General features: G+C 36.5%; 1 protein-coding gene across 1 annotated transcript in view; it reads left to right on the plus strand.

Moving 5' to 3' along the window:
• The first annotated feature begins 23,559 nt into the window (after nt 1-23,559).
• LOC136309276 (disintegrin and metalloproteinase domain-containing protein 5-like) overlaps nt 23,560-25,015 on the plus strand; it is a 114,709-nt gene continuing 113,253 nt past the window's right edge. The window contains exons 1-2 of the mRNA XM_066237504.1: nt 23,560-23,743; nt 24,663-24,742. Of these exons, the coding sequence (XP_066093601.1) occupies nt 23,560-23,743; nt 24,663-24,742 (264 nt within the window). The remainder of the gene's footprint in view (nt 23,744-24,662; nt 24,743-25,015) is intronic.

The following is a 25,015-nucleotide window of genomic DNA, read 5'->3' on the forward strand; positions in this document are numbered from 1 at the left end:
GACCCCACTTCTACTCCCATCCCCTCAGGCTCCATTTATTTTATTTTATTTTATTAATTTTAATGGGGTGACATTGATAAGTCAGAGTACATATGTTCAGAGAAAACATCTCCAGGTAATTTTGACATTTGGTTATGTTGCATACCCATCACCCAAAGTCAAATTGTCCTCCGTTTCTAATTCTAATTCTCCTGCTAAACCCACCATATCTACAGTTGTTTCCTCCACTGAAGTCTTGAATCCCTCACGGCATCCATGAGGGTTGGAGTCAACTTATTCCAAACTCCTGTTGATATTGATATTTTGATTTACTTTTTACATAAATCATAAATGTTCTTAATGACATCTAGAATGGTGAATCTTTTCCAGAAGGTTTATAATTTACTTTGCAGAGGTCCATCAGAGGAGTCACTGTCTATGGCAGCTATATCCATACAAAATGTATTTCTTAAATAATAAGATTTAAATAGAAATTACTCCTTGCTCCATGGGTGATAGGATGGATGTTGTGTTTGCAGCATAAAATCAACATTAATTTTGTTGTACAACTTTGTCAGAGTTCTCGGGTAACCAGGTGCATTGTTTATGAGCAGTACTAATATTTTGAAGGACATTATTCTTTTTCCCCCTTAGCGGAAAGTCTCACAATGGGCTTAAAATACTTAGTAAGCTGTGTTATAAACAGATGAGCTGTCACCCAAACTTTAATATTACATTTATACTCCAAAGGCTAAGTAGATTTAGCATAATTCTTAACAGCCTTAGGTTTTTTTTTCCTCCAATGGTAAATGAGCATTAGCTTTAACTTAGTCACCCACTGCATTAGCACCTAACAAGAGAGTCAACCTGTTTTGTGAAGCTTTAAAACTAAGCAATACTTCTTTCTAGCTATTAAAGTGTTAGGTGGAATCATCTTCTAATACTGTTCAGTGTACCACCTTCATCAATTATTTTAGCTAGATCTGGATAACTTGGGGCAGCTTCTACATGAACTTATTGCTTCTACATGCACTTTTATATTATAGAGATGGCTTCATTTCTTAAACCTCACAAAACAATCTCTATTAGCTTCAAACTTTTCTTCTGCAGCTTCCTTATCTTTCTCAGCATTTATAGAATCGAAGAGAATTAGGATCTTGCTTTGGATTAGGCTTTGGTTTAAGGAAATGTTGTAGCTGATTTGATCTTTGATCCAGGCCACTCAAACTTTCTATCAGCAATAAGGCTGTTTTTGCTTTCTTACCATTTATGTGTTCACTGGAGAAGTAGTTTTAATTGCCTTGAAGAAATTTTTCTTTGCATTCACAACTCTTCCTTTCACTTGAACACATAGAGATCATTGTAGGTTTAGTAATAGGCCTAATTTCAATATTGTTGTGTCTCAGGGGAGAGGGAGGACTGAAAAGAAGGAGGAAGACAGGGAACAGCTGGTCAGTAGAGCAATGAGGACACATACATTTATTGATTAAGTTCATCATCACGTATGACCATGGTTCATGGTGTCCAAAACCTTACAATAATTATATCACAGATTGCAGATTACTATAACATATATAGTAATGAAAAAATTTGAAGTACTGGAAGAATTAACAAAATGTGACACAGAGACATGAGGTGAGCGCATGCTGTTGTAAGACTGGCACCAATAGGCTTGCTCCACAGAGGCTTACCACAAAACTTCAATTAAAAAAAAAAGGAAAAAGTAAAGTAAAAAAGAAAAGAAAAATTTGTGAAGCACAGTAAAATGAAGTATGGCCCAACTTGGATATGATATATCTGGCATAACAATGTTTTGGCTAACAATAGACTGTGCATGTGATGGTGGTTCCTTAAGAATATGGTGTAGCTCAATTTTCTGTTAGATGAGAAGGTATGTGGTCTAGGAGAAAGTTTTTGTTTTTTTCTGATGGAATCAAAACCTGCGGGGCTTGCAATAGATTCTCTCACTCAATTTTGAGTGTACAAGTTACCTTTCAATCAGTCAACCACTAACCTGTTTCAGCACAGAGGAACTTGTCCCCCCAGGGCAACATATTCAGAGGGTGCTATAGCCCTCCCAGATCTAGCTTGATGGTATTCAGAGTACATTGCTGTAAATTCTTTGTTGAGGACCTAAGATCCTGTACAAGGACACAGGTCCAGAGGACCTACCTTAACAAATACTCAGAGCCACTGCTGCTTTGGTAGTGCGAACCCAGCCTGCTCCTGTATCTGGAAGTATTTTCTAGTTGTAATGATGTAAAGCATAGAAAAGTTTTATTTCTTCTATCAACTCAATGTCAGAGAGACATTGTGTCACACCCTTTGTGACCGATAGGATCAGTGGAACCAAAATAAATGTCCAAATGAGCAAAACATATGTGTTTACTTGTTCCTCTCCCTAGTGGTGATTTGAAATTTATATTCCTTATGGACATGATATACATGTATATGTTCATTTTCTCAGGATTGTGCATTTTGCAATTGATATTCTTTATATAGAAAACATTAAAACTGTACCAAAAAACTATTAGAAATGTTAAACAAATACAGTAAAGTTACAGGATACAAAAGAAATGTGCAAAAGTTCATGGCATTCTTGTATAATAACATGGGAATTCAGAAAAAGAAATGGAAAAAAAGATTCTTTTTGCAATTGCAATAAAAGAACAAAATATCTGGGAATAAACTTAAAGAATGTCAAGGACCTATACAGAAAAGTGCAAAGAATTATTAAAAGAGTTTGAAAAATATATAAAGAAATGAAAATATATTCCATGTTTATGGATTAGAAGAATCACTCTAGTTTAAGTGGCTATATTACCCAGAGCAATATACAGACTTCATGCAATCTCCATCAAAATCCCAATGACATTTTTTAAAGAAATGGAACAAAAACTAATCAGATTTACATTTATTTTTGGAATACTCTTTATCTGGTGGACAGTCAGTGGGAAAGAGCGTTCAAGTCAGAGAATGCAGACAGGTGGGATGAATCCCAGAGTGGGTTATATTAATACCACTGCAGTCTATAACTTTTAAATGTCTAAATTCAATGAATATTTTCATTCTTTTTCTAAACAACAGGAGGATATGAGATCATTTAACCACAAACTCCAGTCATTAATCTCTCACATATTGTCATTTGACTCTTAACTTCTGGGTTTTTTTACCTGCATGGCTCTCCCTGTATTAGTCACTATAATTACTATTATTATCATATTTATATTAAATAATTACTATGATTTAAAAACATATTTACGAATTGCTTTACTCACTGTTCTTTTTTTAAATTGAAAAAAAATTATTAATTGATTTAAATTGATTTTTAGATTGAGAGGAAGAGAGAGATAGAGAAATATCAATGTTTTGATTCTTGTATATACCCTGATCAAGGATAGGACCTACAAACTTGGTATATGGGATGATGCCCTAAACACCTGAGAGCCTGGCCAGAGCCTTTAATCCATTATTTATTTTTATTTTAATTTCCTTTTTTCTGAAGTACAGCCCTTTTAGAGTCAGCTAGTGGTTATAAGCATTTTGTGTTAAATGTTAGAACATGTCTTTTCTTCACACTCATCTTGAAAGATAGCTTACATGGTTACAGACTTTTAGTTGAGAGTCACTTCCACAGTCGTCTAAAGTATTTTGTTGTTGTAATGTGATATTTATTTCCTTTGATAAAACTTCACTTGTAAGTCTGATTAATGTATTTATTCCTTTCCAATTAATATGCATTTTCTTTAAATGCTTTTAAGGTGTCTTCTTTGTAGTGAATATTTTGTTATTTTATTGTGATATGCCCTGATATAATTTGTTTTTATTTATCCAGTTGTGGATTCAATATAGTCTTGATATATCTATAGTAAGGTCATTAATTCTGAAAAAAACAGTTATTATCTCTTCAATTTACTCTGCTCCATTCTTTTCCTTTTCTTCATCTAAATGACTGTAGATGGGAGAGTCTTCTCATTTTAGTCTTTTTTTTTAAACTTGGCTGGTTGTATGTTATGCTTTTCCACCTCTCTGACATTGACATCCACATATGAGTTTCCAAACACCCATTTTCTTAACAGCTATCCTTTTCTGGCCTTATTTCTAACTTGATCTCTGTGGAGATCCTATAAAACATCTCTATTAAACATTTTTATTTAATCTGTTGATCTTAATGTGTGAGTTTTTCTGCTGTGCTGTGGGTATTGACATTTAACAGGTAGAAGTTTGAAATTTAGACTTGTAAACTCATCCTCTGAGGCAGTGATTCTTCCCATGGAAGTTCTGCATGCCCTGAGTTGTAGAAGCATATATTAGGAAGAGGAGAATGTTTGAGGTTTTCCTGTTTTAGGGCATGAGTATTTCTTCCCATGGAAGTTCTGCATGCTCTGAGTTGTAGAAGCATACATTAGGAAGAGGAGAATATTTGAGGTTTTCCTGTTTTAGGGCATGAATATTTCAGTATTTTCTATGATTTTACTTGTGAATATTAGAATTGTCAAATTGAAGTCCTGTTCCTATACATGGTGCTGGCCTGGGATTCTGCATCTCCTGGTGACCTTTTTCCATCCACATGGCTGAGACAACTTGTGTGTTGAATTTCTTGTAGCCATAGTTTTCATTAGCCCTATTCGACTACTAGGCTTGAACTTTGTTCTAAATAATTATCATCTAAATATCTGCTTCTTCAACTTCTTTCATGTTACTGTTATTAAAACCACATCCTTTAGCCCTGGCTGTATAGCTCGGCTGGTTGGAGTGTCATCCTGAAGCACAGAGGTGACTAGTTCAATTCCTGGTTGGGGCACATACTGGAACAGATTGATGTCCCTGTCTGTCTATCTCTCTCTCTCCTTTCCATTCTCACTAAAATCAATCAGTAACAACAACAACAACAACAATAATAATAATAAATCCCACATCCTTTAAGGTACAGGTAATTCCTATTCCTCAGTAATCATTCATTTTTAGCCCCTCCTTTCCTCTGAATTTCTAATTTATTATATCTTACTGACAGAAGGAAAAAAAAACTTTCTAGCTTTTATTCTCAGTGAGATATTACAGTTTTGTGCCATTTCCCCCAGCTTTTCTGTGGAAGAAATAAGAGAAACTTTCCTTGTGGAATAGAAATGAGAAGTTTACTTGTCAGTTCAGTCTGCTAGATTGGCCAAAAGTAAATGTGACTTTTAATTTGCAAAATATGGCAATATACATATCAATGAATAAAAAAATAGCTTAGAGTCTGAAGATCAAATTTAGGCATTCAGAGTCAAACTTATATACTGCACTTAGAAGTGATACAAGAAAAATGATCTTGGGTATCTTTTCCCCCTTGGAGGATTTAAATTTTGGACTGGATATACATGAAGTTGGGTAAATAAGAATGCTCCTTATTTGCATGCCCCAGATGTTAAAAGGGTTAGTGTTGGCATAAAAGTCCTTGATCTTCATTCTTAAAGTAGGTGAGTTTCTTAGTATTAACTTTTAGGTATTATTTCTACTTTTATTTTTATTTGCATCCAGGTCAGAAAGTAGTGGCCTAATTGCAATTTAGGAAATATTCTTATAAATGTGTTATATTCACACCCATAAAGTCAATATGAAAAACTGAGGGGCAGTTTAGTTAAGAGACAGTATCGTAAACTAAAAATTCTACATTCCTCATAGCCTCTCAAGAGCCCACAATTGTGTTAACAAGGGTTTTCTGAAGTTTAATGTCCCACAGTCCACAATGTGGCCTTGTGACCCTTCTGAAGGCATCAAATATTTACTGGCCCGCTCACCTGTCTTTCTTCCTTGTGGAGTTTTAGTTTCCTTGTACTGTCTGGGAATTTTCCTTAAAGTATCTCTGTCATCTTTAAGTTACAGTCAATCCACTGGTTTTCCAGAATATCCCATATATCCTCAGGTTAGGTTTTCAGGCTACCACACACCGTTGTATAATTTCTATCTTCCCTGATGCAGTTCCTCCATTAAGGAAGCTATTATTTTGGGATACTTCCTAAGACAGTGTGTGTGTGTGTGTGTGTGTGTGTGTGTGTGTGTGTGTGTGTGTAACAGAGACAGAGAGAGACAGAGAGAGGGAAAGACAGACAGACAGAAAGGGAGAGAGTTGAGAAGCACTATTCTTTGTTGTGGCACCTTAGTTTAGTTTTTCATTGATTGCTTTCTCATATGTGCCTTGACTGGGGGAGCTACAGCAGACTGAGTGACCCCTTGTTCAAGCCAGCGACCTTGGGCTCAAGCTGATGAGCTTTGCTCAAACCAGATGAGCCTGCACTCAGGCCAGTGATCTCGGGGTTTCGAACCGGCGTCCTCCGCGTCCCAGTCTGATGCTCTATCCACTGTGCCACCCCTGGTCAGGCCATAATCACTTCTTTATAGACCTTAGTTACCTTCTCCAAACTACGCATGAGAAAAAAAAGCTGATTTTCTTATTGTCTCTATTTCCTGTCACCATTACCAAAGGATTTATGATATAGGACTTAAATACTAATTCTTCCTACTGTTTGCTTACCTAGAAGCATTACTTTCCCTATGTATTCTGAAATGACTTGAGGGTAATGGCCACATGTACATATTTTGCTAACCAGTTTATAGTTAGCACCTAGCAGAGTAAATGCTCAACAAATACTGATGTAATGAATTAAGTGAGTGCTCTTTAAATTCATATACACACATAATTAATAATTAATGTTATGACTACTCCAATTTTCTTCTCACATTATCTCTCATAGAATGTGTCATTCACATCATCATCCACTTCTGTAAGTGGTATTCAACAAAATTAGGGGATACCTGAGGGCATATCTGTAGAACAATATATTGAATACATGGTATTTGAAGAGGGTATTTTGATTGTTTTTTTTTATTTATTCATTTTAGAGAGGAGAGGGAGAGACAGAGAGAGAGAGAGGAGAGACAGAGAGGGAGAAGGGGGGGAGGAGCAGGAAGCATCAACTCCCATATGTGCCTTGACCAGGCAAGCCCAGAACCAGCAACCTCAGCATTTCCAGGTCGACGCTTTATCCCACTGCTCCACCACAGATCAGGCAGAAGAGGGTATTTTGAAATGAATGTTAGCCTATTAGTTTATGTCTGGTATAGACACAGGAAGCATTCTTGGATTATTTTTCCATTCAAATTTAATAAGCTGGGCAGACATAGTTGCTGTACTTTACTATCATAGTACCCATTGTATTTTATTTTTCTTCCCTATTTAAAAATCTTTATTTATTTTTTATTTCAGTGTTTATTTTATTTAATTATTTTTATTTTTATTTAATTATTTATTTCAGTGTTTGTTTAAATTGGAAAGACCTTGGGAGATTTGGTGGAACAAACTCTTTGGGTAAACAATACCAAATCAGTAGTTTTTTTAAAAGCTGGAAACCTAATGGGTTGTACATATCAGTAGACTCACAAATCTAGATATGTAAGTCCTTTTTTGGTTTGGAAGAGAACTATATTCAATAGGTATATTTGGTGATCATAGTAATAGGAATAGGGAAAGGATTTGATGGGTAAAGCTATACTGTCCCTGATCTCTCTCGTTAATCTAGCTATATTATCTTCTCTGTTAATTAATCTCACTTGTCTTCAATTTATTTTTATTTTTATTCATTTTGGGGGATTAGACATAAAAAATCTGTAGATATAAAAATAAAAGAAGCCCAATAGTGTGTTTTTGATATTTGATAACAATTAGTATAGAATAAAAATTTGGCATATATTTCTCTTTTACCAAAATTTATAAAGGAAACAAGAAGACATTGTCATAAAACTTATGTTTGTCAGATCATATTGTATCAAGCTAAAAGTATTATTTCCTTATTTATTTAGATCCAAATCACAGGAAATCACCGAAATATAAAACACTAGGTAAGCACATTAAGAGCTGTCTCTTAAAATAAATGTGTGATATTAAAATGAATTTCATGATCCACAATTGATTTTTGTGATTTATTGAGTAGATGAGCTGGTAAAGTACTATACCAAAAGTAATTTATATATCTTTACTAATTATTAATGGGTATTTTAATTAGTTTTTTTTTCTTTTGTTTTGTAATGTTCTCTTAAGTTTGTTGAAAACTTTCGCTTGAAGATTAATGGAATTAAACTGTTGAATTTAATAAGATATATAAATTGCATAGTCTATAAAATGACTTTATAATCAGGGCCATTTTATACATTAGACAATGTTGTCACAATATCTAAGGCCAATGAGTTTTCAAGTGCTAAAAACACTTTTTATAATTCGAAAAACAAAAATGATTTCCAGCCTGACCTGTGGTGGCGCAATGGATAAGGTGTAGACCCAGAAGGCTGAGGCGACCAGTCGGAAGCCCTGGGCTTACCCAGTCAAGGCACATATGAGAGAGAATCAACTACAAGTTGGGGCTTCCAGCTCTTCCCCACTGCCTTTCTCTCCCTCTCTAAAAATCATAAATAAGTCTACGGCCATACCACCCTGAACGCGCCTGATCTCGTCTAAAAATCATAAATAAAATCTTTCAAAAAATAATAGCTACAAGATATGAAAAAAGTAAAATTAGCATGCATTTAAATTTTTTAAAAATGCAAAGATTAGCTCAATTTTGATATACATGAACATTTTATTGTATGTGGAAAAAGTATTAGTTTCTCATTTGCAAGTACTTCTAATTAATCACGATGGTCTTCAAAAATCACAAAATTTTAGAGTAAGTTATAGCCAAATAAAATCACAAGCCAAATTGTAAAAATTATTTTCTAGAATTCTCTTTTCTGCCATATGAATTTTTGCTTGGCAGTATCCTAGCCTTTTGCATATTTTGCAGTGGAAGGGGATCTATTTGTAATCAGTACCTTAAGTGTGTGTGTGGTTGTTGTTTTTCACAGTAACTGGTAATTTCTTCAGAAGGCAATGGATAACACAGTTGGTCTCACTGAGAAATGAAAATCCCACCTTCCTCTACTGGGCACCACTGAAGGCAACAATAAACTGAATGTGGACCAATCTGCATGCGTGTCTGTTTTTTTCTCTTCCTCCATCCCAGAGCCTGCCGTTCTGTCATTTCAGGACCCTTACCTGAAATATGGTCATCTCAACGAGAGGCATTTCCATGACTACCCAGCTCCCCTTGTTCTTCCTTTACTCACTTGGGTTTTTTGCCTGAGGCCCTAGATGCTGGGGATTGGCACCAACTGCCCTTATTCAAGAACGGCTCTGGGTCGTGGGCCATGGTTTTACTCCTAGTCTTCCTCACTGGACTTGGACGACTGATTGCTGGTCTCAGTAAGTCCAGATATTTTCCCACCTCACCCCACAACCCCACACCAGTTTCTGAGAGAGGCTGTGTTTGCCTTGGAGGCTATACTTTAACATCTGGCCACTTATTTTATCCACAATCTTTGTTTTAACCCTCTGCTGAGTGACCCACAGGGTTAAATATGTTATCCAACTAAAGGGATCTATTTGCCTGTGTGCATCAAAGCCCAATAAAATACGAACAGGAGATTTTATCAAAAGTAGAGGTTTATTCAAGGAAATGGTGCCAAACTGAGAGTGAGGACTAAGACCCAGCTCCACAATGGCCTCTGGAGAATAGATTATACAGGGAAAAAACCATTATTTATGGTGACTTGAGAGAGTTGGGGTCTTGAGCTCTACTGATTGGTTAGGACTAAGATGGGGATACTTTATCATTGCATCTGGCCTTAATGTTAGTTATGACATCATTTTGTCTGGTTTGAGAGTGTGGTTGGTTGGGTCATTCAGTTTTCAAGGGCCTAGAGCTGAAATAAAACTGAAGTCGATATATTATCTTTAGTTTGACTAAAAGTCTTCCCTTGATCAGCAGACGTAAGGCTTTATTCTTAAAGCATTCTGAGTTGACCAGAACCTTATTTCCAAAGGACTTATGCAGTATGTGCAAAAGTGGAAGGATCTGGTTGAGAGGAGGTAAATGAGACATGGTGCTATTAGATGAGACAGAGCTAGCTTGAATTAAAGGAAAAGTCACATTAGAAAAATGAATTTCCTGTGTGGTTACAATTTCCAGAAGACAGAAGGACCCAGAGAGCTTTGTCTTGGGTCTCAGGGGCAAAGGTTAACCCTTTATCAGTTTGGAGTCAGTATCGCTCAAATGAGTTAAGAAAAGTTTCTCTTCTTTTCCATGTTCTGAAAGAGTTTGTAAAAATTGGTTAGTTTGTTAAATTAAATATTTGGCAAAATTCACCAATTAAGTGGGAGTTTTATTTGTGGGAAGGTTTTAAATTATGGATTCAATTTTATTAACAGAGACCTATTCAAATTTTTTATTTATCTTTTGATAGTTTTAAAAAATATTGTAATCTTAAAAGAGTTTATCCATTTCATTTAATGGTCAATCTTTTGAAATAAAACTTTTTATAATATCCTCTGTAATGTCTATAGGATCTTTTATTCCTGATCACAGTCATAGCTATTTTCTCTCTGATTAGTCTTGATAAAAGTTTTTTCTTGCAGTCACTAATTTCTTCAGACCCCCGTTCTTGGTTTTGTTGTTTGTTGCATCTCTGTTTTCTGTGTTATCAATTTTTGTCTTTAAAAAATTTGCTTTTTTTTCTAGCTTCTTGAAGTGAAAGTTTAGATAATTGATTTTAAACCTTTTCTAATTCACTTTAAGGTATATATTTGCTCTATGTACTCCATTAGCTTTATTCTATAAATTTTCATATTTTGTATTTTCAATATTCTTCAGGTAAAAATATTTTCTAATTTTTATCTTGATCTCATAATTATGAGTTACTTATGAGTGTGTTGTTTAGTTTCCAAATATTTGGATATTTTCAGTGTAATCTTTTCTTGTTGATGTCTATATAAGGTAAATATATGCCGATCTGCTTTGCCCACTACTAAATTTCCCTCCTCTGTGGTGTTCACTTTTCATAATTGATGATGTATCCTTCTATGAACAAACATACACATATTAATTTCTCTACATACTTACATGTTCTAGTATGGAAATTTAAACAACACTGGGGCCACTTTGAAAAAATGATTAATTGATTTTAGAAACAGAGGAAGGGAGAGAGATACATGGATTTGTTGTTCCACTTATTTATGAATGTATTAGTTGTTAATTGTAGTGCTTGGCTGGGAATCGAATCTGCAACCTTGGTGTATAGGGATGATATTCTAACCAACTGAACTACACAGCCAGGGCTGGGCCACTTTCTTATTTCACCCAGTGAAATATTATGGACTTTTCTCATCAGTACATATATATCATTTTTTATTTATATATATTATTACATAGTATACATGTACCATAATTTAACCATTTTTTGTATTGATAAACCTTTAGTTATTTTTCACTATTAAAAAACAGTGTTAAGGCCTGACCTGTGGTGGCGCAGTGGATAAAGCGTCGACCTGGAAATGCTGAGGTCGCCGGTTTGAAACCCTGGGCTTGCCTGGTCAAGGCACATATGGGAGTTGATGCTTCCAGCTCCTCCCCCCTGTCTCTCTCTCCTCTCTCTCTGTCTCTCTCTCTCTTCTCTCTAAAATGAATAAATAAAAATTTTAAAAAAAGAAAGCTTTAAGAAGACACTCAAAAAAAAAAAACCAGTGTTAAACTGACATCCTGATACGTATACCTGTGTGCACTTGTAAGTGCAAGTATTTCTGCAAAAATGATACTTGGGTGGGGAGTTGGTGGGTCAGCGGATATGTGCATATAAAATTTTTTGATTGGCACTATTTTATTTCTCTTTAATTTTCAACAATGTGTGAGCCTGATTATACTCAGGTGATCCCAGTGTACAGAGTGGTCCCAGTTGATTCTTGTCATAACAAATAGCTGCTTCAAAGTGGCTAGAAACTTTTAAATATCTGTGTCTGTCAGTTATCCACACACCGTTTAATTTTTTATTGACTTGTACAGCATCCTAGTAAAAGTGTTGACTTTAATGATTATTATATCTCTTGACTTCTGTAGGTATCATCTTTGTTTCAAATGTCCCAGCAGAACTGGAGACCTTTTACTGTTCTCTCCTCTTTCTCATCATTCTTTTTTCTCAACTATCCTGGAAAGGAACACAGATTATTTATTTTTAAATTCTCTGCCCGCAACCGAATATGCGCTTTTCTTTTTTAAAATTATATTTATATTGCATTTATTAGGGTACCGGTTTCAGGTGTGCAATCCAACAAAACATGATCTACACACCATATCATGTATCTTTTGCCCTAGCAAAGTCTCTTTCCTCCCCACTTTTCCCTACTTTTCCCGCTTCCAGCTACTCTTACTGCCTTTCCCTCTGGCTAGTACCACAATGTTGTCATGTTCTTTGTGTCTATGTAATGTGTGTGTATGTGTATATGTGTGTATGTGTGTGTGTGTGTGTGTGTGTGTGTGTATATATATATATAAATATATAAATTTTTTTTGCCTAATTCCTTCACCTTTTGCAATTCAGTCTCCCAATCTTCCTCCCCTCTGTTCCATGTATTTTGTTTAGTCTTTTTTTGTTTATGTCTGTTTTTGTTTAGTCTTTTTTTAAAATTTTTATTTTTAGCTTCTATATGCCATAATAATCTGTCTTTCTCTTGCTTATTTGACTTAGCATCATACCCTCCAGGTCCATCCTTGCTGTCATTAAAGGTAAGATTTCCTGCTTTTTACAGCCAAGTAGAATTCCATTGTGTAAATATACCATGTCCTTTCTTATCTACTCATCTACTGATGGGCACTTGGGCTATTTCCAGATCTTGGCTATTGTAAATAATGCTGCAATGAACATAGGGATGCATATATTCTTTTGAATTAATGTTTTGGGATTCTTCAAATATATTCCCAGAGGTGGCATTGCTTGGTCAAAAGGCAGTTCTATTTTTAATTTTTTGAGGAGACTCCATACTGTTTTCCACAGTGGTTGCACCAGTCTGCATTCCCACTAACAGTGTATGCTAGTTCCCATTTCTCCGTATCCTCTCCAGCACTTGTTCATTCATTTATTGATGAAAGCCATTCTGAAAGGTGTGAGGTAATATCTCATTGTGGTTTTAATTTGCATCTCTCTGATGATTAGTGACAGAGCATTTTTTCATGTATATTGGCCACCTGAATTATTTTTTGAAGAAGATTCTATTTAGATTCTTTGCCCATTTTTTAAATTAACTTTTTTGTCTTCCTGTGTAAGTTCTTTACATGTTTTGGAAATTAACTATTATCAGATCTATCATTGGCAAATATATTCTTATATTCGGTGGTTTTTTTCTTCATTTTGTTGATGATTTTCTTTGCTGTGCAAAAGCTTTTTAGTTTGATGTAGTATCACTTGTTTATTTTTTGTTTTTTATTTTCCTTCCTGAGGAGATAGAGTAGCAAAAAATATTGCTGCAAGAGATGGCTGTTTTCTTCTAAGATTGTTATGGTTTCAGTTAAGTCTTTTATTCATTTTGAGTTTATTCTTTTGAATGGAATAAGCTTGTTGTCTAGTTTCATTTTTTGCATGTATCTGTTCAGTTTTCCCAACACCATTTATTGAGTAAACTGTCTTTACCCCATTATATGTTCTTGCCTCCTTTGGCAAATATTAATTTAACATAAAGGCAAGGATTTATTTCTGGGGTTTCTGTTCTTTTCCATTGACTGTTTTTATGCCAGGTCTAAGCCATTTTTGTTACAATGATTTTGTAGCATAGTTGGAAAACAAGTATCATGATACCTCCAACTTCTTTATTTTTCTCAAGATTGTTGAGGCTATACAGGGTCTTTTTTGCTTCCTTATACATTTTTGGAATATTTATTCTAGATTTGTGAAATATGTCATTGATATTTTAATAGGCATTGCATTGAATCTGTAGATTGCTTTGGGTAGCATGAACATATTAATGGTGTTGATTCTTACAATCCAGGGATACAATATATACTTCCATTTATTTATATCTTCCTCAGTATTTTTCTTCAATGCTCTATAATTTCTTGAGTAGAGTTCTTTTTCCTTCTTAGTTAAGTTTATCCCTATTACCTTAATGGAATAATATATAAGATTGTTTTATTAATTTCTCTTTCTTATAGTTCATTATTAGTGTATAAGTATGCCATTGATTTCTGAATATTAAATTTGTTTCCTGCTACTTTGCCAAATTCATTTACTAAATCTAAAAGCTTTTTGGTGGAGTCTTTAGGATTTTTTATGTACAATATTTTGTCATCTGCAAATGACAGTTTTGCGTTCTCATTTCCATTTTTTATGTCTTTTATTTCTTTATCTTTTCTGATCACTGCGGCTAGATCTTCCTATACTGTGTTGAATAAGAGTGGTGAAAGCAGACATCTGTGTCTTATTTCTGATCTTAGGGGAAATACTTTTATTATCGCCCATTAACTATGATGTTGTTTGTCACATATGGCCTTTATTATATGAGAAATGATTCTTCTATTTTCACTTTGCTGAAAGTTTTTTTTATGATAAATGAATGCTGGATTATATCAAATGCTTTTTCTGTATCTATTGATATAGTTATGGAAATTAATCCTTCCTTTTGTTTATTAGTCTATCACATTTATTGATTTGCAAGCATTGTACCAACCTTGTATTCCTGAAATGCTGTATGATCTTTTTAATGTATTACTGGATCTGGTTTGCTAGTATTTTGTTGAGGATTTTTGTGTCTGTGTTTATCAGAGATATTGGCATATAGTTTTCTTTCTTTGTAGTGTCTTTGTCTGGTTTTGAGATTAGGATCAGGCCGGTCTTATAAAAATAATTTTGAGAATCTTTCTTTCCTCTGAATTTTTTAGAATAATTTGAGAATAGGTATTAGACCTTAGAAAGTTCAGTAAAAGTCACCCATGAAGCCATTGGTTTAAAATTTCTAAAATTACTTCTTTAATTTTATTAGTTGTAATCAGTTTATTTAGACTTTTAGTCTCCTCTTGAATAAATTTAAGAAGAATATATGAAATGGATTTATCCATTTCACCTAGGTTGTCCAATTTGTTAGCATATATTTGTAAATAGTATTCTCTTGCAATCCTTCATATTTCTATTGTGTTAGTTGTTGCTTCCACTCCTTCTTTTCTGATTTTATTTATGAGTTCTGTCTTTCTTTCTTGATGGGTCTGGTTAAATGTTCATCTGTGTTGTTTATCTTTCAAAGAACCAGCTCTTGGTTTCATTGATCTTTTGTATTGTTTTTAGTCTCTATGTCATTTGTTTCTATTCTGGTTGTTGCTATTTCCTTCTTTTTACTTACTCTGGACTTTGTTTTCTTTTTCTAGTTCTTTTATGTGTAGGGTTAGATTGTTAATCTGAGATCTTTCTTGCTTCTTGAGGTAGGCCTATAATACTATGAACTTTCTTTTTTTATTAATTTTAATGGGGTGACATTGATAAATCAGGGTACATATGTTCAGAGAAAACATCTCCAGGTTATTTTGACATTTGATTATGTTGCATATCCATCACCCAAAGTCAGATTGTCTTCTGTCACCTTCTATCTGGTTTTCTTTGTGCTTCTCCCTTCCCACCATCTCCTTCCTCTCCTCCTCCCTCCACGGTAACAACCACACTCTTGTCCATGTCCCTGAGTCTCATTTTTATGTCCAACCTATGTATGGAATCATATAGTTCTTAGTTTTTTTCTGATTTACTTATTTCACTCAGTATAATGTTATCAAGGTCCATCCATGTTGTTGTAAATGATCCGATGTCATCATTTTTTATGGCTGAGTAGTACCACATCTTCTTTATCCAGTCATCTATTGAAGGGATTTTTGGTTGTTTCCATGTCTTGGACACTGTGAACAATGCTGCAATGAAATTGAGGCTACATATGGCTATGAACTTTCTTCTCAGGACTGCTTTGCCTTGTCCCATAGATTTTTGGGTTGTTGTGTGTTCATTACATTTGTTTCTAGATAACTTTTGATTTCTTCTTTGATCTCATGGTTGACCCATTCATTGTTTAATAACACTATTTATCCTCTATGTATTTGGTTGTTTTTTATTTATTATTATTATTATTATTGACTTCATACAATTGTGGTCAGAGAAGATGCCTGGTATAATTTCAAATTTTTTGAGTTTGTTGAGACTTATTTTGTGGTCTATCTTTGAGAATGTTTCATGTGACCTTGAGAATAATGTATAAGGATATATTCTGGTACTTTGGGATGAAATATTCTATAAATATCAATTAAGTCCATCTGATCTAATGTTTAAGGTCATTATTGCCTTGTTGATTAATTTTTCTGGAAGATCTAACCATTTATGTCAATGAGGTGTTAAAGTCTACTACTATGACTGTATTGCTGTCAATCTCTTTCTTCATGACCACCAAAGTATTCATTATATATTCAGTTTCTTCTATGTTTGGTGCATATATGTTTACAAGGGTTACACCTTCTTGTTGGATTTATCCCTTTAGTATTATGTAGTGACTTTCATTGTCTCTTATTATGGCCTTTGTTTTGAAGTTTGTTTTCTCTGATATGTGATGCTACCTCATATTTCTTGTTTGTTTGCTTTCACTTGCATGGAATATTTTTTTCCATCCCTTTACTGTTAGTCTGTTTGTATCTTTTGTTCTTAGGTGTGTCTCTTGTAGACAATATGAATTTGGCCTATGTTCCTTTATCCATTCAGCTACCTTATGTCTTTTGATTGGAGCATTTAATCCATTTACATTTAAGGATATTCTTGGTAAGTACTTACTTATTGCCACTTTATTTTTTATAACTAGGTTCTACTCTCTTTTCCTTAAAGTGGGCCCTTTAACATTTCTTGCAATACTTGTTTGGTGGTAATAAACTTTATTATTTTTTTTCCTGGGAAACTGTCTATTTTGCCTTTAATGTTAAGTGACAGCCTTGCTATTTAGAGTAGTCTTGGTTGTACATTCTTGTTTTTCATCAATTTGAATATTTTATGCCAATCCCTTCTGGCCTGAAGTGTTTCTGTTGAGAAATTCACTCACCACCTTATGTGAGCTCCCTTGTAGGTAAATAGTTGACTCTCCCTTGCTGCTTTTACTTTTTTTACTTATTTATTTTTTATTTTAATGAGAGAAGGAGAGGCAGAGAGACAGACTCCTGCATGTGCCCCAACTAGGATCCACTGGGCAAACCTTCTAGAGGATGATGCTCTACCCATCTGGGGCTGTTGCTCCATTGCTCAGCAATGGGGCCATTTTTTTAGTCCTTGAGGCAGAAGCCACGGAGCCATCCTTAGAGCTCAAGGCCAACTCTGCAGAGACCAGCTGTGCCAAGGACAGCTCGAGTGGGAGGCACTAAAAAAACTTAAAGAAAGCACAGACACAAGATGCAAAAAAGATGGGACCAGGGGTCTGCCAACCTCAAGGACCGAGAGCCTCGATATGCTAGTCCTCATTGTATTTATTTGTTTTCTTTATCTGCTTATCATAAAGCTTCTGTACATGAGGTAATTATCCTTTGGTACATGAGGGCAAGCTTGCTTGTAAGCATGTACTTGGAGGAAATAGGAAATGTCAAACAGAGTACAGAAGCTTCTTGTGCAGATAATCAGGTCAGGAACCTGGTGTTCCTAAATCTACATGAATGATACCTGTTCAAGGCAATGTTCCATTCTCAGGCTATTTTTCCACACAATTCTCTTGAACCAACTGAGTCATGGCTGCAGGAGGGGGAGACAGATGGGGTGGATAGGCAGATGGTCACTTCCCCTGTGCGCCCTGACTGGGAATCAAACCTGGAACATCCACACGTCCAGCCTATGTTCTGCCTCTGGGCCAACCTGCCAGGGCCTCTCTTGCTGCTTTTAAAATTTTCTTTTTGCCTTTAGCACTGCCATTTTAATTATGATGTATGTCTTGGTTTGGGCCTCTTTGGGTTGTCATAGAGGTCTCTTAGAGTTTCCTCAGTCTTTTCTTTTTGCTACTTTGCTTATGTGCTTTCATTTATCTTCCTCTAAATCATTGATTTGATCCTCTGCTTAATCCAGCCCACTGTTGATTTCTTCTAGTGCAGTCTTCATTTCTGATTTTGTATTTGTCATTTCTGACTGGTTCCTTTTTATAATTTCAATGTCTTTTTTTATGCTTGCTATCTCCTTGTTTAAGTTCTCATTGTGACCATCCATTGTTGTTCTAAGATCCTTGAGCATCCTAATAACCATTATTTTAAACTCTGCATTGAGTAGTTTGGTGACATCTATCTCATTTAGTTTTTTTTTTCTGGGGATTTCTCTTGTTGATTCATTTGGGTAATATTTTTTTGTCTGCCTATTTTGTCTGTGTATTAGGTAACCCTCTCTGACTTTAAAATTTGTTGTTGTGTTTATGAGGAAGATGGGCTTGGTGCTACTGACCGTCAGGATACCTGATTTCCTTGCTCTAGGAATGCTTCTTGAGGGTAGTATATACCATCATGTTGTATATGAGTATTGAATGCAGTTGGTCCTTTCATGGGTGTGGTTATCCCTTCAGGCTGGCTGGTTCTAACGGTCAACTTTGACATGTGTATTAGATACTGTGCAATGTGTGTCCTGTAAGGTCTATTTATTCTCCACAGTGTCTGGTGCCTGCTGGACTCCTCTTTTGGGCTGACTGCTTGTGTAGCTAGCTCAGTCTAGCATTAGTGCTGGATGCCACCCACTACTGGTTGTATTTTTTCTAGGTCATTTTGAGTTGGCATCAATCATTATTTGAAATCTGCTTTGTGCTACCTGTATTGAGGTACTGCTGTATTTGCTGTTTGTGTCTATGTTGTCTCTGCCTGGGTAGTGTAGGAGGGGCCAACTTTGTTTAAGAATCAGCTTCATCTGCTTAGAGATCACAGTACCTTCATTAAAGCCCCAAGCCCAAAAGACTTGCCTCCACTTTTCAGCTGCTCCACCTGCTCTTGTAGCTGCATGGTCATCCCACAGAATCTTTTGTGGAAAGACTGTAGTGTGGGCTCAGACTGGCTTCATCCAACAAACCCTTCTACAGGTTGCAAGCTTGGTGAGTTAGGGTAGCTGAAGTTGGGAATACCACATTAGTGGGACCCCTTACTTCTGGAGTCTCTTAGTTAGGAACTCAATAAAAGGAAATTGGCCCTCACTACAGAGCCTAATTCCTCACACACTGTTGGATACTCAAATTTAATTTTTCCCAGCAAACTGAGAAGCAGGTTTAGATTGATTGGGGCCAATAGTCCCCTCTGCAGAAGTTCTTCTAGCTGGTGAGACCCTAGTCTCAGGGAGTAAGACTGAATGAGTCCTCTCCTGGGGCAGACTGTGCCCCCCAGAAAGTGGCTAAGCCTCTCGACCAGACCCAACAATAGGCTCACAGGAACCCACACTTTAAATGTTGGTGTCTCACTCCCATTCCTCTGTGGAACCTAGCTCACCAGGGCAAGATATCCAACAACTGGGCTGGCTGACTGTAGAGCTCCACCCTTTCCAATGTACATGAGCCACTGTGCCAGTGCTGACAACAGAAAATGGAACTTGCCTCACCTGGGCCAAGTGTGAGAAACCCTTCCTTAGGACACCACCAGCAAGGGTTGTTAGGTCCTGAACTGATGCTTCCCACAGCTGGCCACTGGATATGTTAGCCTTGGGCATCCCTGGTGGGAACCTAGTACAAACCGGTGGGGGTCACTGCCTGTAACTAGCCTTCGGCAATGTTCTTGGAACTACAAACAATCTAGAATTTGTGGCTGCCTCTGCTGAGCCTAGGTGCGCATGGAAATACCAAGCTGCATACCTTGGCTGGCTTCTACCCACACTGGGCCTGGGGGAAAGGCAGCAAAAGGCCAAGGTTCCCTGAGCTCTGCCTCCTGCAGCCTCTGTCTGCTGGCTGCTTGTTGGGCTTGGCCACTGAAAAAACCTCTTCTAGAGTCTAGAGCCTGTGGTAATTCAAGAATTAGGAAGAGTGGTGGGTATGGGTGCACCCTTCAGCCCCAGGTGTCAGTCTGTCTAGACTTTTTTTACAGACAAAGTAGTGTGTAGTCTCAGAGTCCAATGGGTGTGGCCACTGAGATCCAGAGGTGTGGTGTGCCTGCACTCTGGACAGTTTCTTCTGAGTCTCCCATGAGAGGGAAGTACCAGTCATGGACTCCAGAGTGTGCAGGGAAAGTTCTGGCCTCAGCATGAGAAAACTGAGTCCTGCTTCCTGACTGACTTCTCAGAGCAGGTCAGGCTCCATAAGGTGGGACAGGAGGGATTTCCAAAGGCAGGTCTGTTGCTTTCCCTCAGGCTGCTGCCCTTCAGAAGGGACTGCTCCACCCAAGAAAGAGAGTGACTGCAGTACTGGAGAATGACTCAGCACAGGAATTTTGATGGCCTCCTCCAGTGTCTTTCCCTGGGTCACCAACTTCACAGTTTCCTCACACAAATCTAGTCTTCTCAGGCCCCCTGCCGGAGGCCCAGATAAGTAGCTGTGAACAAGATTTTTTTGGCCCTTTAAGACAAAGTCTGCATCTCTGAGAGCTCCTGTCCCTTTCTTGCAGACAGAAACCTTGGCTCCTTTAACTGCCAAATGCTGTGTGAATGCCTCTTCTATGCTCTGGGGCTCTGGGTCAGGGCACCTGGCCTGGAGCTTAGAACCCTCCCCACCCAAGGTGCCCCTCCCCACAGTGAGAGTTCCTATAGACCCTCAGCTGCCACTCACTCCTGGGAGTGGGGCAACCTTTTCTGCATCTCCACCTTTTCTACCAGTCTTCTTGTGGCTTCTTCTGTGATCCTTGGTTATAGACTCCTCTTTGTTTGGTCCAAAGTTTGTTTTTCAAGATACTTGTTCTTAAATTAAGTTGTAATGCAATTTGGTCCTGCTCCGTTGCCATCTTAGAATCTCTAGAATAGAGTCTTAAATCTGGCCATTATCCAAGGCAAAATAAACATGAGCCAGTCTTGGTTGGTGTACCAGCCCAGAACAGGTAAAATGGTGACCCTAGGCTGAAAGACAAAGGGGCTTATATACCAGCAGCTTAGAAATAATTTATCACATTTAAATTGGTTGCTGTTTAATATATCTTTTTCTTCCTAGTTTTATTTAACTTCTAACTCTATGACTTCTCCATCTTTGTTACAGTATTCAGAATAAAATTTCATGGTTTAGTAGGAGCCAGAATATGCTAGAGTAGGTGTCACATTACCTCATCTTAGTAGGTCCAGGTGTAAGAACCATACTCCTACTTCTCACAAGTTTTGATTCTAAAATGATATATATATATTATATATATATTATATATATATATTTTTTTTCTGATGTTGTAAGACTAGAAGAGTCTTTGACATCATTCCACTATTCCTAAAGTTTAAGCGTGAATGGTAGGCAAACTAAAGATTATTTCAGATTCAGAGTATGACTCAACTAATTTCTTTGGTTGTTTACTTTTATTGTCAAATTTATATATAATATATAGTATATACATAATGCAAATACATATATGTTCAGTTTAATAATAATAGTAGATCAAACTAAAGAGTACCTGACAAGAAATAGATCATTACCATTTTGATAGGTATTACATGCTTTTCTGCTGAGACCCCACCTCATTCCTATTCTCCCCACCCAAATTAATGAATTTTCTGAATCTCAAGTGAATTGCATTTCATTAATATATTGTTTAATTTTTGCCATTGTATATTAATCAATTTTCATTTTTCAGTTTTTTTCTTTCTGCTATACACATTTTCTGTAAACTTTTGTTTTGAACAACATAATTTAAGGAACTCAAGAGGAGAAGGAAAGTCTATGAATATTTACCTATACTCTTTCTTCTATGTTCATTCTTTCTTCTTAATGTTCCAAGTTTTCTTCTTTTATCATTTCTTTTCTCTAAGAACTTCTTTAGTCATTCTTTTGGGGTAGGTGTGCAGGCAACAAATTCTCATTGTACTTCCTATCTAAGAATGTCTTTATTTTCTTTTCTTTCCTGAAGTATAATTTCACCAGATATGGAATTCAAGATAATAGGTCTTTTCTTTCAGTGCTTGAAAAATGTTCCCTTTGGGTCCATGGTTTCTGATGAGAAATCTACCATTATTTGAGTTCCTTTTCCACTATGGGCAAGATTATTACCTCTCTTACTACTTTCAAGATGTTTTCTTTGTTTTAGCTTTCTGAGTGTAATTATGACATATTTTGGTATAAATTTCTTTGGTTTTTGTCTTAATTTTTACACAGCATCTTGAAAATGCAGATTTATGTCTTTTGCCAAATTTTGGAAATATCTACCCATCATTTCTAAAATAATTCATCAGTCCCACCTTCCTTCTCCTCTTCTTCTGGGGTTTCAATGATATGATAGTTAGAACTTTCGGTCTAGTCCCAAAGTCTTAAAACCTCTGTTTTTTGTTGTTTGTTTTGGTTTGTTTTCTCTGTGCTGTTCAGAGTGGGGAATTTCTACTTCTCTAAGGTAACTAGGTTTTTCCTCTATACCCTCCATTTTACTGTTGAACTTACCCAGTGAGTTTTAATTTTGGTATTGTATTTTTCAGTTCTAAAATTTCCATTTGTATCTTCCATTTTTTTTGTTGAGATTTTTCTAGTTTTTCACTAATTTCGAGTGTATTCTTAATGTTCCATTGAAACTTTATAGGATAGCTTCATTAAAATTTTCATCAGATGATTCTAACATCTATGGTGTTTTGTGGTTATTTTTTCTCATTTAGTTTGAAATTTTCTTGTTCTTGGTCTGACGTTTTGCCTATCTTATGAGACTCTGGAGTCTTCAACAGCATCCCCAGTGGCATTGTGGGTAAGTATGAAAGTTCTAGCTTCCCACTTGGTCATCTCTGAGACCACCTTGATGTGGGAGGGACAGTAGTATCTTGTTATAGCCAGCAAGGTGGAAGTCTAGGTTCACTACTCTGCCTTTGCTGATGGGGTTGGGATAGGGCTGTGTTTTTTTCCTATGGTGTTTGGCCAGTGGGGAAGTTGTAAAAGTTTTCTGTCCTGCTAAACAGTCCCCCTTTTGGCCATTTGGCTAGGGACAAGAGGCTTTTCTAAAGGATTTTGTTTTGTTTGTTTTGTTTTGTTTTTGTCTGCTCCTGTTGATGTTTCCAAATTTTTAGATTTTCTAGCACCCAGTCTGGGATTAATGAGGCAAACAAACAAACAAAAAAACAAAGTAAAACAAAAAATTTCCCCCAAACCTCAAGGAACTCACTGCCATTTTCTTGCATAATGAAGTAAAAACTAGGGCTGCATTATTACACGGTATAGCAATAATAATGGAATATTAAATAATTCTTTTTGAAGAGTCTATCTTCAAGCAGGGTTTTTCTGTATGCAATAGCTGTCCAGAAATGGCACAGCCAACAAATTTAAAAAAGTCACAGTGTTTGCAACAGTTTTTGCAAATGTATGAATTTTGCCTGTTGGGACTGTATGAAAATATTATAGGTGAAAATTTGTTTGCTATGATAACTTGAGCATTTTTATCTTTGTTCCTCTTCTTCATTGCAATTAGAAATTGCCTCAAAAATCATTGGCCTAAGTAAACAATACAAACAAAATCTCATTAAACACCACCCTAATCTGAGAACTGGAAATTACACAGCCTTTCCTTCCTTAAGAACAAACTGAATGTGTGTGAATGTTGACAGTCTTCTCTAAGACCTCACCTGCCCACCGGTTTTATGCCAACTCACCTCCAGCGGCAGCAAAGAGCCCTCACCCTGCTTTTTCCTTCTCTAGTGCGAGCTCTGAAGCTCTGGCAGCTGCGTGCCCCGCCCCGCCTCCAGTTTGCGAGTCTCGGGCTCATTGCCCTGCGCGAGGCGCACCTTTACTGGCCTTTCAGCCTCAACTGCTGTTATTCGGCCAGTGAGGCTCCATGACACCAGAGCCATGTTTTTTCTTCTGGCCCTTCTCATGGGACTTGGCGGTCTGCAGGCAGGCCCTGGTAAGTCCAGATCCTGTTCCTCCTACCAATCCAGGCCTTTGTGGGAATTTTGCTTAGGGGGCTGTGTTTTTTAGTCCAAGATGTAAGCCCAGATCCTACCCAGGCCCCTTGCTTGCCCCACCCACTTTCTCCTTGCCCTTTGCTGCAGGGTCTGTGGCCCAGAAGGCAAAGAGCCAGTCTCCTGGCAGAAAATCTTTTTAATTCTCTGTAATGGTTTCTTGTCTGTAAAATGGACAAAAATGAAAGATGTAGTTTTTTCCACATTCAGAATTGTGTTATGGACAAAAATGAAAGATGCAGTTTTTTTCCACATTCAGAATTGTGCTTTTGTAGAAATAATTCCATCGCCATAAGGAAACTATCTATCTATGATTTTCCCGATTGATTCACTGCTGTACTCAACATACTTCACTGAAAATTGCAGATCACCCTTATAGTCAATATAATGTCTTTCCTGGCAAATGGTTCCTCTTTCTCCATGTATCTGTGTTTTCCCATTTCCACACTTCTTTTACACAAGAGTAACACTATATTTGTTACTTTGTGTTGCTTAGTCAAACTGTAAAACTGCTTAACTAGTTTGTGTGTGTGTGTGTGTGTGTGTGTGTGTGTGTGTGTGTAGAGATAGATAAAGAGAAAATAATATCTTGAGATCTTGGCAAGGATTAAAAAAATGTAGATAAGAATGACCAGAAAAAAACTGTGGAAAGGAAGAGTAGATGCATAGATTATACAAAAAACCTGCTTTTGGTTTGTAGAGAAGCATATGCAAAATTGGATTTAGAAATGAATAATGTAAGATTACAGGTACCAAAATAACTTTGCTTATTTTTATTTTAGATCCGCATAAAACATTTCTGCAGACCACAGTTCCTGAAAAAATTTCATCTTATAACACAGAAGGAGATCCAGAACATAATGTAATGGGAAATATTTTTATATTTTAAATTGTGTTGTGTTTAACGTGAAGACCAACAGTGCTGAATGTGGGCAGGAACTCAGTTCTGGGAGGTCGAGCTGACAGCTCAGACCAGGTTCACAAGGGACATTTAAACATATGAATGTGTGTGACTCTGTACGTGTGTGTGTTTTTCTGTTGAAGATGAAAGATTTCAAGGATAGGAAGCAGCGTACCAGGCCTGGGGAGGGGCACGCAGAGTGCTTGACTCAGGCACAAAATTTAAGGGGGTGGC

This window comes from Saccopteryx bilineata, chromosome 6 (genome assembly GCF_036850765.1).
Source record: "Saccopteryx bilineata isolate mSacBil1 chromosome 6, mSacBil1_pri_phased_curated, whole genome shotgun sequence".
NCBI classification, from domain to species: Eukaryota; Metazoa; Chordata; class Mammalia; order Chiroptera; family Emballonuridae; genus Saccopteryx; species Saccopteryx bilineata.